This window comes from Phoca vitulina, unplaced genomic scaffold (assembly GCF_004348235.1).
Source record: "Phoca vitulina isolate PV1807 unplaced genomic scaffold, GSC_HSeal_1.0 scaffold5, whole genome shotgun sequence".
Taxonomy (NCBI): Eukaryota; Metazoa; Chordata; class Mammalia; order Carnivora; family Phocidae; genus Phoca; species Phoca vitulina.
The window spans coordinates 79,333,764-79,349,145 of record NW_022589708.1 but is presented as its reverse complement, the minus strand read 5'-3'; the positions used below and the strand labels follow the sequence as shown (position 1 = coordinate 79,349,145).

Here is a 15,382-nt window from a genome sequence, read left to right as displayed (position 1 = left end):
CATATCTTTTAATTCTGTGCGATGCTGAAACTTTGCAGTGAGAGAGTAATGAGATGTTGGCTTGGTCACTCACTATATGTTGGCTTATCACTTCTGTGTTACACTCTGATTTCTTTGAGATTATGTGCTCTAGAGGCCATGGAACTAAATATGAAAAAAGCTGTTTTTAAAAAGATGTTTTGAGGTGTGCCTGGGTGGCTCAGATGGTTAAGTGTCCACTCTTGATCTCAGCTCAGGTCTTGATCTCTGGGTCGTGAGTTCAAGCACCATGTTGGGTGGAGCCAGTGTGGAGCCCACTTAAAAAATATATGTATTTTTAATATAATCCTATATAAACTTTATCAGACCTGTACTATATTTGTCAAAGGTTCTGATTGGTCAAGATTTTATTATAGTTTTATGTTGATGTATGTGTTCCTTACTTAAAGGAATATTCTATAAATTAATTCTTCCTGTTTAATAAATAATGACTAATATTTTTTAGTGCTTCCTCTATGCTAGTCACTATGGTTTATTGCATGTATTATCATTTAATGTTACCATTCGTATAAGTTTGGTACAATTTCCAGTTTAGAGAAGAGTTTAACTTTCCAGTCTAGTGGTTGGAGTCTAAATGTCAACCAGGCTTCCTTCCTTCCTTCCTTCCTTCCTCTCTCTCTTTCTTTCTTTGACAGAGAGAGAGAGAGAGAGAGACAGAGAGGGAACACAAGCAGGGGGAGTGGGAGAGGGAGAAGCAGGCCCCCTGCTGAGCAGGGAGCCCGATGTGGGGCTCAATCGCAGGACCCTGGAATCATGACCTGAGCTGAAGGCAGACGCTTAACGACTGAGCCACCCAGGCGCACCTCAACCAGGCATTCTTATTCCAAAACTTTGGTTTTTATTTATCTGCTATACTGCTGCCTTATTAATGTCTTAAACTTGTACAAGATGGGAAGTTAAAACTGTTTATGTAATAACATTGTCAGTGTGTGTAAATACCTGTTTCATTACTTTTCCTTGTGCATTTTGTTTTTAAGATTCCTGGATTTCCCAGTCAGCTTCATTTCCTCGTAATCAGAAACAACCAGGGGTGGATTCTTTATCACCAGTGGCCTCGCTTCCTAAACAAATTTTCCAGCCTTCTGCACAACAACAACCCACTAAGCCAGTTAAAGTCACTTGTGCAAACTGCAAAAAACCTTTACAGAAGGGACAGACAGCTTATCAACGAAAAGGATCAGCTCACCTCTTTTGTTCTACCACCTGCCTTTCTTCCTTCTCTCACAAGCCGGCTCCAAAGAAACTTTGTGTTATGTGTAAAAAGTAAGGTTTACCTTTCCTTTTTTTTTTTAAAATTGAAGTACAGTTGACACATGGTGTTACATTAGTTTCAGGTATACAACATAGTGATCTGACAAGTCTGTAGATTATGCTTTGCTCACCAAAAGTGTAGGTAAGGCTTACCTTTCAACATAATTCCATATGATTGAATATTGGTGGTATATAATTTTAGGGAAATTATAAGAGTCTTAGACTTGATCTTAGCCATAAGGCCGAGAAGCGATTATAAGAGTCTTAGAGGTGATTTCTGGTGTTTGAAAAATTGGTAAGCCAGTTGTTTGAATCTTAAAGCCAAACTTTCTCTACCACCACCAGGTGGCTTACAATTAAAAGGCTTCCTATTTGGATAGGCTTTGGGGTTGGTTGGTTTGTGTTTGTTTATTTATTTATTTATTCATAAAAGATTAATTGATTTATTTGATAGAGAGAGCACGTGCGTAAGCTTGCAGTAGGGAGGGGGGCAGAGGGAGAGGGAGAGAGAGAATCTCAAGCAGACTCCATGCCGAGCATGGAGCCGGACATGGGGCTTAATCCCTGAGACCACGACCCTAGCGTAAATCAAGAGTTGGATGCCTAGCTGACTAAGCCACGCAGGTGCCCCTGGGGTTGATTTAAACACTAGGCCCTTGTAATTTTGTCTGTAATCTCCACTGGACTCCTTGAATTTGTCAAAATGCATACATGTTTATTTGCATTATTAATTATTAGAATTTAGTTCTAGCCAGATAAAATTGTTTTGCAGTTTATATATAACTAGTTCTGTATAAAAATAGGTCAAATTTTGTACTATCTTCATCTTAAGATTATTTTAAATTGGCAAGTCTTTGGATTTTATGTTTTTATGTTTGTTTTGAACATTAAATCACTAGAATACTCACAGTTTTAAGACTCAGGTACCAGTTTTTTGATAGCCTTGGAGAGAGACACTTCTCTCTTCTGCCAATTTTTAGGTCTGGCTTCAACTAGTTAAAAATAAATGGAATATTGGGGTACCTGGGTGGCTCAGTTGGTTGATCTCAGCTCAGGTCTTGATCTCAGGGTTGTGAGTTGGAGCCCTGTTGGGCTCTGTGCTGAGCCTACTTAAAAAAAAGTGGAATATGGCATATTATGTGTATGGTCAAACCAGGTAGATTTTCTTTCTGTACCATCCTCTTGGTGTAGCCCAAGTTTGTGAAGATATTTTTAGATCTTAGAACTTTGAAAAAGGCTTAGTGTTCTGTACAAGTTTAATAAATTCAAATATTGGAACAGTTATCTAGTTTTTAGACTGCTTTATAGTAGTAAACTTTTACATACTATAATATAGGACCTCGAAATTGAGAATTTTATTAAAGGAAAACTTCACAGGTCATCAGTATTGTTTTCTACCATTTCTTTTTTTGAACATTTTATTTATTTGAGAGAGAGAGCAGGAGAGAGAGCGAGCAAGCAGGGGGGAGGAGCAGAGGGAGAGGGAAAAGCAGGCTCCATGCTGAAGGGAGCCGGACGTGGGGCTCAGTCCCAGGACCCTGGGATCATGACCTGAGCCGAAGGCAGATGCTTAACGGACTGAGCCACCCAGGCGCCCTGTTTTCTACCATTTCTAATTGCATTTGGAGAGCTGTAGAGAATGTATAGAATGGTAGGTGGGGTTATTTTGGGTTATGGGTATGGGGGTTTACTTAAGTTCAGTTATCCTCTCTAGAATGTATGTCATATTTCTGTGACCTAGATCTTCCAAGCTTTCTACTTACCCACGGGAAAGGAATTGACTAAGTATTATAAATTTATACCTCAGATTAGACCTGGACATTAAACTCCATATAAATAATACTTTTTTAAAAAAGATTTTATTTATTTATTTTTTAAAATATTTTATTTCTATTTTATTATTTTTAGATTTTATTTATTTATTTGACAGAGATACAAGAGCAGGAACACAAGCAGGGGGAGTGGGGGAGGGAGAAGCAGTCTTCCCGCTGAGCAAGGAGCCCGACGTGGGGCTGGATCCCAGGACCCTGGGATCGTGACCTGAGCCGAAGACAGAAGCTTAACGACTGAGCCACCCAGGCGCTCCTAACAGATTTTATTTATTTATTTGACAGAGAGATAGCACAAGTAGGCAGAGTGGCAGGCAGAGGGAGAGGGAGAAGCAGGCTCTCCGCCAAGCAGGCAGCCCGATGCGGGGCTTGATCCCAGGACTCTGGGATCATGACCTGAGCCGAAGGCAGCCACTTAACTGACTGAGCCACCCAGGTGCCCAAACAATTTTTTTTTTTTTTTTAAGTATTTCCAATATCTGAAAGCCTTGTGAAGGAGTTTGAAGATAAATTGAACACTGGCAAAGATTTAATAGCGTAAGATACTTTTGCTTCTTAATCTTCTGTGTTCATATTTTATTGCCAAGAGGTTTTAAATAGTAAAAGTGATTTAATGGACCTAAAAATGGTGTTTGATTCCCAGGGTTCAATTTATGGAAATTAGAAATGTTAGTTATTACTCTTATATTTGATTTCTTTTAAAACATAATTTTACTTTAAGTTGTTCTGCTTATTTTTCAGAGATATAACGACAATGAAAGGAACCATTGTTGCTCAAGTGGATTCAAGTGAATCCTTCCAGGAATTCTGTAGTACATCTTGTTTGTCTCTCTATGAGGACAAACAGAATCCTACTAAAGGAGCTCTAAATAAATCAAGATGTACAATTTGTGGTAAACTAACAGAGGTTTGTATTTTTGTACCTTTTCTCTTTAGTTCTAACTAATGGGAATATTCTTAACTTTAGTTATGATTAACTTTCAGTATATATTTCCTTAAAACTGAGGATATATAAAATTTATCTTATAAATATCCCATTATGTAATCCCGTTCTCCCATGGGGAGAATGATTTAGGAAATATTAAAATATAATATTATATTAATTGACTCTTTTCTTGAGGTTTGGAACACGTAAAGACAAAACCATAGTGTTTAAACATATAGGTTGACTACCAAAGAAAGACAACAAAATAGAATGCTTAAGAAGGAGAACAAGTGGAGGAAATATTTTTTGATAACTGCACATTATTCATATGGTATTAAAGGGGGTATTAAACTCCCCCTGCTTGTGTTCCTGCTCTTGTATCTCTTGCATTTGTTTGAAGAAAAAGAAACCTGTGTACTATACATACCTCATTTGAATTATTTATAATATTGGTTCTCTCCTCCCTTTCTAGAGCAATGTACGTAATTTTAGTTCCTTTTGGATTTGTCTAAGGATTTCCAGTCTGTTTGTTTTAGAATTTATACTGACATTATCCAAACTGGGTTGTTTCCTATCATTTTTTAGATGTTTCTAGAGAAGTTTGTAGTGATGTCAGTAGTGGTTCCCCCTGTGACATACATGTATTTCTTGTGTGTATAAAATAGTTCAAAGAATAATGAAAGGTATTTTGTTTTTCTCTTTACCTGAATAAGCCTTCCACAGAAAAATTACTGAGGCGTTTTCTTTCATTGGAGCACCTTGTTATTAATGTACTTGTGATACTCATTTGTCTTTTTTGTTTGTTTGCTTGTTTTTAGATTCGCCATGAAGTTAGCTTTAAAAATATGACTCATAAGCTGTGCAGTGACCACTGCTTTAATAGATACAGAATGGCCAATGGTTTAATAATGAATTGCTGTGAACAGTGTGGCGAGTACCTGCCCAGCAAAGGTGCTGGAAATAATGTCCTGGTGATTGATGGTCAGCAGAAACGATTTTGCTGTCAAAGTTGTGTCAGTGAATACAAACAGGTAATTCATGATCTAATCAAAATTGGCCATTCTTTTGAATATGTTTTAAATTGTAATAGTTTTACTTTAGCAGCATTTATTAACTAGGTTTTTCCTGGAATCTCATTTAATTCCATTATTGTATTCATCTCTTGGAGATGACCTATCCCAAATGAATACTGATAATATGTAGATTATTGGGCATTGTGTGATTTTACATATAATGGTAAATGCTAGCAGAATGATTCCTCATTTGAAATATTTGTTTATGGGTAGAGGAGAGGGGTTGCAAATAATGATTTTTCAAAGCTTAGTTTAGCAATGATTATCTTATTTATATTTCAGTGTTAAGGTCTTTTGATTTAGTTTGTTTTTGAATATATACATATGGTTCAAAAGTAAAATGTACATAAAACAATATATTCAGAGAAGACCAGCTCCTATTTCTATCTTCTCCTTTTGGTTCCTGCTCATCTTTTATAGGTATTAGCTTTTCAGTTCTTAATATTTTATGTGTTCTGTTATTTATGAAAAATTAAGAAAATATATAATTCATTCTTAGTTTCTCTTTTTTCTATAGAAAAGACAGCATACTGTATGTACTATGCTGCATCTTCCATTTTTTACTTCATACTATATCTTGGAAATCATTGTATATTAATGATAATGGACTTTCCTGTTTTTTTTAATGGCTGCTTAAGTTAAATTTTCAGGAAATTTGAATGAAATTCAAATTGTCACTCTTTTCTTGAGGTTTGGAACACGTAAAGACAAAACCATAGTGTTTAAACATATAGGTTGACTACCAAAGAAAGACAACAAAATAGAATGCTTAAGAAGGAGAACAAGTGGAGGAAATATTTTTTGATAACTGCAAAATTTTGTCTTTACGTGTTCCAAACCTCAAGAAAAGAGTGTTATTTCATTGTCAAGTGTTATTAAAAACACTCTATTAAAAATAAATTAAACATAGATAAGTTTATATTAGTCTGCTAGGGCTGCCATAACAAAATACCAGACTAGAGGGCTCAAACAAATTAATTTCTCACAGTTCTGAGGCTACAAGTGTAAGACCAAGGTGCCTTTCTGGGTTGGTTTCTGGTGAGGCTGCTCTTCGAGCCTTGCAGATATCTTCCTTCTTGCGGTGTCCTCACCTGGTCTTTCCTTTTTGCAAAAGGATGGTGGGGGTAGGGGAGGAGAAGGGGATCTCGGGTATCTCTTCCTCTTCTTATAAGGAAGGACCTTAGTCCTGTCTGATTAGGACCGCACTCTTAGTACTTTTTTAACCTTAACTGCCCCCTTATAGGCCCAATTCCAAATATAATCTCATTAGGAGTAGGGCTTCAACATATGAATTTTGGGGGGAACACAATTCAGACCTTACCAATATTGAAAACAAAATAAGTGCTCAAAACCTATTCCTTTCTAATTATTGTATTTTAATATTATTTGTATTCTTAAGGTTATTTGTGTCTGTTGTGTTTATATAATGGAGATATTACACATAATGATGTGCTTTTGTGCATCTCTTCCCAATTTCATGTTTAGTTTCATTTTGTAGCCTGAAATTAGCCATAGTGGGAGTATTTTCATGGCAAATGTTGCAAATTATGTCTCCCTTAATCTCTGAGGAGCTAGTGGTTAACCATGTCCCAGACAGCACTGGGCTATATGATAGTTTATTTGTTCACTTTGCTATTGGATGGTATTGGGGGTATTTCCAGTTTTTTGCTATTTGAAATAATAGATGATGAATAACCTGGTGTATGCTTTATTCTGTGGAGGTATGGCATCAGGGTAGATTCCTAGAAGCTGGATTGCTTGTCTAAGGAATGCATATGTTAGTTTGTTAGATATTGTTAAATTCCCCTCTGTTACAATTGTACCAGTTTGCATTTCTCTCAGTTATATATGTGGAGGTGCCAGTTTCTCCGTTGCCTGTCCAACTGAGAATATTAACACATCATTCTGATTGGTAAAAATGATATGTTAATATTGTTGTAATTTGTAGTCCTTTTATTAGGAATGATGAGCAGTTTTTTATATTTCAGAAGTAATTGTCTTTCCTTTTTTGTGAACTATTTGCTTACTTCTTTTACCCATTTTTTGTTTGGGTTTGATCTTCTCAGCTTTTTCCATTAAATTGAACATTTATTATGGGACATCTGGGCCTCTGACTGTTGATCTCAGCTCAGGTCTTTATCTCAGGGTTGTGAGTTCAGGCACCATATTGGGCTCCACACTGAGTGTGGAGCCTACATTATAAATAAATAAATAAATAAATAAATAGATAGATAGAAAATTTATTTTAATGAGCAAAATGCATTTGTAATTTGCTTACAAACAATTATTTAACATCTGCCATGTTGCAGGTACTGTCTTAGTTGCTTGGAATAGTACTTGTGGAAAGTAAAGTAGACATAGTTACTGCTTTCGTAGGATTTGCATTGGGGTGGCATACTTCAAATTAGTTAGTATTAGGAAAGCTATATGGTGATTGAAAGGACCAGATTAATCATAATCTTCAAGACTTCATTATAGTGTTTGATGTTTGATGATTATGTTGCATTTATTATCTTTTGATACGTAGAAGGTTTGGTTAAGAGTGCTGGCTTTAGTAAGTTAGTGTGGGTTAAAATCCTGGCGGCACCAATCATCCATCTGTGTCATGAGCAAATTATTTAACCTTTGTGCCTTGCCTCATTTCACCGTGTGTAAAGTTGTGGAAATAGCAATCCCTGTCTTATAGTGTTTTTAATAAATGAAATCTGAGCCTTTCTTCTTGATTTTTAAAATCCTACTTCAAGAAACTGAACATTACCAATTCTTCATCAGCCCCTTTGTGTTCTCTCCCAATTACTATCCCTTTCTGCCTCCTAAAAGATACCCACTGTTTTTGACTTCTAACATGGTTTGACTTTATAAAGTTTATGTAAGTGGCATTAATATGTAATGATACCCTTCCATGTTATATATAACTGTGATTGGATGTTTGTATAAATTTTTGTCATGTAACGTTTTAAATTTTATTGTCTCTTTAAAAAAAAATAAATTTTATTATCAAATTTAAGTTTTCTTTTATTGCTTCTGGATTTTGTTTCATACACTTTCCTCACTCCCAGACTATAAAGGAATGCTTTTCATGTTTTCCTTCTGTTTGCAAGGCTTCATTTTAATATTTAAATCTTTAATGCATTTAATGGAATTTATTCTGGTATATTGTTGAATTATGGGTTAAGTATTATCTGCGTCCAAATGATTGTCCTTGAGAATCGGCATCTTTGTGGTGTCAAGATGTCCTATCATAGAACAAGGGATTTCATTCTATTTGTTATATCAGTATGTTCCTGTTAAATTCATAAATATTTTGGGACGCCTGGGTGGGTCAGTTAAGCATCTGCCTGCATCTGCCGCAGTGGGTTCTCTGCTCAGTGGGGAGCGTTCTTCTCCCTCTGCCTGCCCCTTGTGCTCTCTCCCTGCTTGTGTGCGATTTCTCTCTCACACACAAATAAATAAATAAAATCTAAAAAAAAAAATTCATAAATATTTTTTAATCTTCTTGTTGCTATTTTATTTTAAAGATTTTATTTATTTGAGAGAGAGAGAGAGTGAGCGCTTGGAGACTTGGGCAGGAGCAGGGGGAATAGCAGGAGGGGGAGGGAGAAGGGAAAGGGAGAGAATCCCTAGCAAACTCCGCACTGAGCGCTGAGCCCAACCCTGGGCTCTATCTCACAACCCTGAAATTCATGACCTGAGTAGGATGCTTAACTGACTGAGCCACCCAGGCGCCCCTGATGCTATTTTAAGTGAGGTTTTCTTTTCCATTATTTTATGTGTGTGTGTACATGTATGATGCACATATATTTTTTAATTGATTTTAAATACCTGCTATCTAACTAAATAATCATCATTGGTTAATTTTCTTGGATTTTTAACTAAACCATCATACCATCTGCAAATAGAGAAAGTTTAGATTTTTCTTTATATTTTTCATTCCCATTATTTTGTCTTGCCTGATGGCGTTTCCTAATAACTCCAGTACAGTTTTGATAGTGGAAGTAGTAAATATCTTTGTTTTTCCAGTGGGAATTTCTTTGGTGTTTTTTTACTAAATTAGATGCTGGCTTTAGGGTTGAGGTAAATATATTTTACCATATTAAAAAAGTACCCATTGAATTTTGTTTTATTAAGTATTTTATCAAAAATGAATGTTGAGTTTTGAAGGTCTTCATATGTCTATGGAGGTGATTGTATGATTTTTTTCTCTCCTTTTAATCTATTAATATGTGAATTATTTTAATGAGTTTTGTAATCCACCTAACCGTTCTTGCATTGCTAGAATAAACCATACCAGGTCATCATTATATTTTAAATTTTAGTTGTCATTGTTTATATTTAGTACTTTCCCATTGGTATTCATAAGTGACATTAGTCTTTAGTTCCCCTTTTTTGGGTGCATTCCTTGAGATGTCAGTGTTACAGTTGCTTTAAAAAAATGCTTAAAAGCAAAATTCTTATCTTTATATGCTTAAAACAATGAAAATGAAAATAAATGAATTAAATAATTAATACAAAAAGTTATAAAAAGAAAACAAACTAAGAAGAAAAGAAATAAAAGTAGGAGTGAGTTAGGAAATAAAAGCAGTACCAAAATAATCCAGAATGTTGCTTTTATGGTAACTAAATTCCGTGAAAAACTAGACCAGCTGATCATTAATCCGGAAAAGAGGTTTAAAAATGCCCAAATTCACAAAAATAACAAATGACGAAGTGGACTTAACCATCAAAACAGAGGAAATGGAGGAAAATCATTTCAAAGGGACTACTTTGTATACAACTTTATATAAAAATGTTGAAAACCTAGATTGAGTAATTTTCCGTGAAAATAGAATTTTTGTGTGTGTGAAAATATAATTTACCTAAATTGACTCCAGAGCAGATAAAATAAGGCAGAGAAATTTCCATTGAAGAAATAGAGATAGTTATCAATGAACTACCCCACAAAGAGAAACAGACTCCGATGTTTCTTTTTTTTAAGATTTTATTTATTTATTAGAGAGAGCACTAGCGGAGAGGGAGGAGCAGAGGAAGGGGAGAAGCAGACTTCCCGCTGAGCAGGGAGCCTGACGTGGGGCCCGATCCTAAGACCCTGGGATCTTGACCTGAGGTGAAGGCAGATGCTTAACTGACTGAGCCACCCAGCAGCCCCGACTCAGATGTTTCATAGGGAAATTCCATCAGATTTAAACTAGGTAATCGCATTGCTATTTTAAACCATTCCAGAGCATAAAATGGTAAGAAAATAACTCAAAGTTTTAAAAATTGTGATAAATGTATATAAAACAAAATTTCCAATTGTTTTGAAACATTTTTAAGTATACAATTGTCATATGAAATACATTCATAATGTGCAATCATCTATTTTTAGAACTTTTAATTTTTTAATTTTTATTTTTTAAAGATTTTATGTATTTGTGTGTGTGAGAGAGAGAGAGCACACAAGCAGGGGGAGCAGCAGGCAGAGGGAGAAGCAGGCTCTCTGCTGAGCAAGGAGCCGGACATGGGATTTGATCCCAGGACCCTGGGATCATGATCTGAGCTGAAGGCAGACATTTAACCCACTGAGCCACCCCGGCGTCCCTATTTTTAGAACTTTTTAATGACTCAAACAGAAACTGACAAGCCAGTAACTCCTCATTTTCTCTTAACCTCCCTGGTCCCTGGTAATTTCTAATCTACTTTGTGTCTTTATGAGTTTGCCTATTCTAGATCATATACTTGAAGTCATACATTATCTGTCCTTTTGTGTCTAGTTTATTTCACTTAGGGTAGCGTTTTCAGTTTCATCCATGTTGTAGCATTACTTTTTACCTCTGAATAATGCTCATATATAGGCCACATTTTGTTTATCCATTCATTTGTTGCAGGGCATTTTGGTTGTTTCCAACCTTTTGGCTAGTGTGAATCATGCTGCGGTGAGCATTGGCATGCAAGTATCAGTTTGAGTCGTGTATTTTAGTCTTCTGGGTATATACCTAAGAGTGGATTTGTTTGGTCATAGGCTAATTTTATGTTTAGCTCTCTTAGGAACTGTGAAACTATTTTCCGAAACAACTGTATTGATAATTTACAATCCTAACAACAATACATGAGGTTTCCATTTACTGTACCTCTTTCCCAACACTTAATTACTTTTTGTTTTTTAACATTTGTTTTTTATTTTAATCATCTTAGTAGATGTGAGGTGTTATCTCTTTGTGGTTTTGATTTGCATTTCTCTGATTACTAATGATGTTGAGTATATTTTTCGTGCTTATGGATGATTTGTATATCTTCTCTGGAAAAGTATCTATTGAAGTCCTTTGCCCATTTTGAATTGCATTGTTTTTCCTTTTGTTTTTCAGCTGTAGGAGGTTTTTTTTGTTTTTTTTTTTTTAAGATTTATTTGAGGTAGAGTGAGCAAGAGAGAGAGAGCATGAGCTGGTGGGGGGGCAGAGGGAGGAGGAGAAACAGGCTCCCCACTGAGTAGGGAGCCCACCCAGGACCTGAGCCAAAGGCAGACGCTTAACCAACTGAGCTACCTGGGTGCCTCTAGGAGGTTGTTTTTTTTTTTTAAGATTTTATTTATTTATTTGACAGAGAGAGACACGGCGAGAGCAGGAACACAAGCATGGGGAGTGGGAGAGGGAGAAGCAGGCTTCCCACGGAGCAGGGAGCCTGATGCAGGGCTCAATCCCAGGACTCTGGGATCATGACCTAAGCCGAAGGCAGACGCTTAACGACTGAGCCACCCAGGTGCCCCAGGAGTTTTTTTTTTAATATTCTGAATATTAACCCCTTATTTCTTAAGGTTTTTTTATTTTTTTTTTTAAGATTCATTTATTCATTTGAGAGAGAGCAAGAGTGAGAGAGAGAGTGCCTGAGCATGGGGCAGAGGGGCAGAGGGAGAGGGAGTCTCAAGCAGACTCTGTACTGAATTTAGAGTGTGAAGCCCCTTTTGGGGCTCAGTCTCAGGACCTGGAGTTCGCCACCTGAGCCAAAACCAAGAGTGGGCTGGCTGCTCCACCGACTGTGCCACCCAGGTGCCCCTAATTCCTTATTTGATTTATGGTTGCAAATATTGTCTCCCATTTATTGGTTGCCTTTTTACTTTATTGATAATGTCATTTGATGTACAAAAATTTTAATGTTAAAGTCCAATTAACTTCTTTTTTCCTTTGTTGATTATGTCTTTGGTGCCATATCTAAGAATTTATTGCCAAATCAAAGGTTAAGATGGCTTATTCCTATATTTTAACAGCTTTATGGTTTTAACTCTTACATTTAGGTCTTTGGTCCATTTTGAATTAATTTTTGTTTATCATGTGAGACAGGCATCCAGCTTAATTCTTTTGTATATGGGAATCCAGTTGTCCCAGCATCAGTCTGTTGAAGAGAGTATTGTTTCCCCATGGAATGGACTTGTCATACTTGTCAAATATTAATTGGCCATAGATGGGTAGGTTTATTTCTGGACTCTGTATATTCCATTGGTCCATTGGTCTACATGTGTGTAGACATGTACTGGAACAGTACATAACAGTACCACACTGTTACGATAATTGCGTCTTTGTAATAAGTTTTGAAATTAGGAGATGAGTCTTCCAACTTTGTTCTTCTTTAAAGATTGGGTATTCTAGACCCATTCCAATGTTATGTGAATTTGAGTATCGGCTTTTCCATTTCTCCAGAAAAGGCTATTAGAATTTGGATAGTGATTGCACTGATCCTGTAGATTGCTTTGGGTAGTATTGACATTTCAACAATGTTAAATCTTCCTGTTTGTGAATATGGGATGTCTTCCCATTCATTTAGACCTTTCTTAATTTCTCTCAGCAGTTTGTAGTTTTCAGTGTACAAGTCTTCACCTCCTTTGGTATATTTATTTATAGGTATTTTATTCTTTTTAACACTATTGTTAATGGAATTGCTTTATTTTGTTTTCAGATTGTACATTGCTAGTATTTAGAAACACAACTGATAAATTTAAGTGTTGATCTTGTACCTGTAACTTTGTTGAATTTATTAGCTCTGGTAGCTTTATTGTGGATCCCTTGGGATTTTCTCCATATAGAGTCATGTCATCTGCAAGTAGCAGTAGTTTTACCTCTTCCTTTCCAATTTAGATGCCTTTTATTTCTTTTTCCTAACTGTTCTGGCTAGAACTTTCACTATTTTGTAGACTAGAAGAAGTTTGCGCGGCCATGTTTTGTTTCTGATCTTACAGGTTTCCTTGTGTCTTTGACTGTTGAGTCTGATGTTAGTTGTGGGTTGTTCATATACGGCATTTATTATGTTGAGGTAGTTTTCTTCTATTCTTAGTTTGTTGAGGTTTTTTGTTTTTTTTTTTAATCATAAAAGTGTGTTGGATTTTGTTAAACTTTACCATTTGAGATTATCCTGTGGTTTTTACCTTCTTTGTGTTCATGTGTTTTATTATATTCATTATCTTCTATTGAACCACTCTTTGCATTACTGGGATAAATCCCACTTGGTTGTGGTATGTAATACTTTCAATATGCTGCTGAATGTGGTTAACATTTAACATCCTAAATTTTATATCTAATTTGAGGTGATTACTTAATTGGCATTTAAGAACTCTGCTCCTATATAGCCCCACCCTTATTTTTGTTGTAATAAATTACATCTTAAACATTGTTTGCATAATAACATAGATTTACAATTATGTTTTGTGCATTTGTCCTTAAAATTATGTAGGAAATAAAAATTGGGCTTATAAACCGAAAATACAGCAATATTGTATTTTATATTTGCCCATGTAGTTACTTAAACTAAAGACCTTATTTCTTCATTCTGCTGGAGTTACTGTCTAGTTTCCTTTCCATTTCAGCATAAATCTTTGACTCTCTTTAGCATTTCTTGTAGAGTGATCTGGTGGTAACAAATTCCCTCAGTTTTTTATTTGGGTATGTCTTTATTTCTTCTTCATGTTTGGATAATAGTTTTGCCAGATATAGTGTTTTTGTTTGAAAGTTTTTCTTTCAGCATTTTATATATGTCATCTCACTACCTTTTCGTTTCCACTGTCTTTGATGAGAAATTGGTGAAAAATCTTATTGAGGATTCTTTGTCCTGATGAATAATAGCTTGTCTCTTGCTACTCAAGAATGTCTGTGTCTTTCAACGGTTTGATTATAATGTGTCCTGTTGTGTCTTTTTGAGTTTATCCTACTTATAATTTGTTGTGCTTTTCAGCTTTGTAGATTTGTTTCCCATCATCATATTTATGAAGTTTTTTGCGATTTTTTTTTTTTTTTTTTTTTTAAGACTTTATTTGAGAGAAAAAGAGAGCGGGAGAGAGAGCACAAGCAGGGGGAGGGGCAGAGGGACAGGGAGAAGCAGATTCCCTGCTGAGCAGGGAGCCCTTTGCTGGAATCCATCCCAGGACCCTGGGATCATGACCTGAGCTGAAGGCAGGCGCTCAGCTGACTGAGCCACCCAGGTGCCCTCAGCCATTATTTCTTGAAATAATCATTCTTCTGGGCCTCTCATAATGCACATGTTGGTCTGCTTGATCTGTCCTATAGGTTCCTTAGGCTTTTTTCACTTTTCTTCATTGTTTTTTTCTTTCTGCTCTTCAGACTGTAATTTCAATTTGGGCCTTGTTACTGCTAGTGAAAGTCCTGACTCTACCAGTTCTCATCTTGAGAGGGGTTAGGTGACAGGGTACCTCGTTACTTCCTGATAGGATAGAATTTCAGGCTCCCTACTTAGCCTTTTCTCACATCACCTTAGCTGGGTTGCTGCAGTGGGGCACCTCATTGCAGCCAGGCCAACGTAAGAGTCTAGGCTCTCCACTTGTCCTTTTCTTGTGTGGGTGGGTTTAGTGCCACATTGTTATTGTGGTGTTTGGATCGAGTAGAGAGGCTATTGACCAAAAGTTTTCTGTCTTTCTATGCCATAATTCGAATTGTATTTCTCCTATAGCTGTGTCATTTTCTGTTGCTGGTTTCAAGATTTTTTTGTCTTTATTTTTATTCAAATTTTAATTTTATTTAAAATTTTCAGGAATTTGTGATAATATTGTGATTCTTTCAGTTTATCCTTTCTGGGGTTTGCTCACTTTCTTTTATCTGTAGGTTTGTATCTTCTGCCTAATTTGCAATGTTTTCAGACATTTCTTTGAGTACTTTTTCAGCCCTATCTTCTTCTTCCTCTCCCTCCAGGACTATAGTGACTTTTATTCTTTGTTGAAAGAGGCTAACTAGGGAGCCTGGACTTCTCTATATCTTTTTAGTCCTACAGATCCCTGAGGCTCTTTTCTTTTT

At 36.1% G+C, this 15,382-nt stretch overlaps 1 protein-coding gene across 3 annotated transcripts in view; it reads left to right on the top strand.

Annotated features, from left to right (window-relative positions):
• ZMYM2 (zinc finger MYM-type containing 2) overlaps positions 1 to 15,382 on the top strand; it is a 111,525-nt gene that overhangs the window by 38,626 nt on the left and 57,517 nt on the right. For all 3 annotated transcript variants that reach the window (XM_032403398.1, XM_032403397.1, XM_032403399.1), the window contains 3 exons: positions 1,017 to 1,302; positions 3,861 to 4,026; positions 4,863 to 5,075. In XM_032403398.1, coding sequence (XP_032259289.1) covers positions 1,017 to 1,302; positions 3,861 to 4,026; positions 4,863 to 5,075 — 665 coding nt within the window. The remainder of the gene's footprint in view (positions 1 to 1,016; positions 1,303 to 3,860; positions 4,027 to 4,862; positions 5,076 to 15,382) is intronic.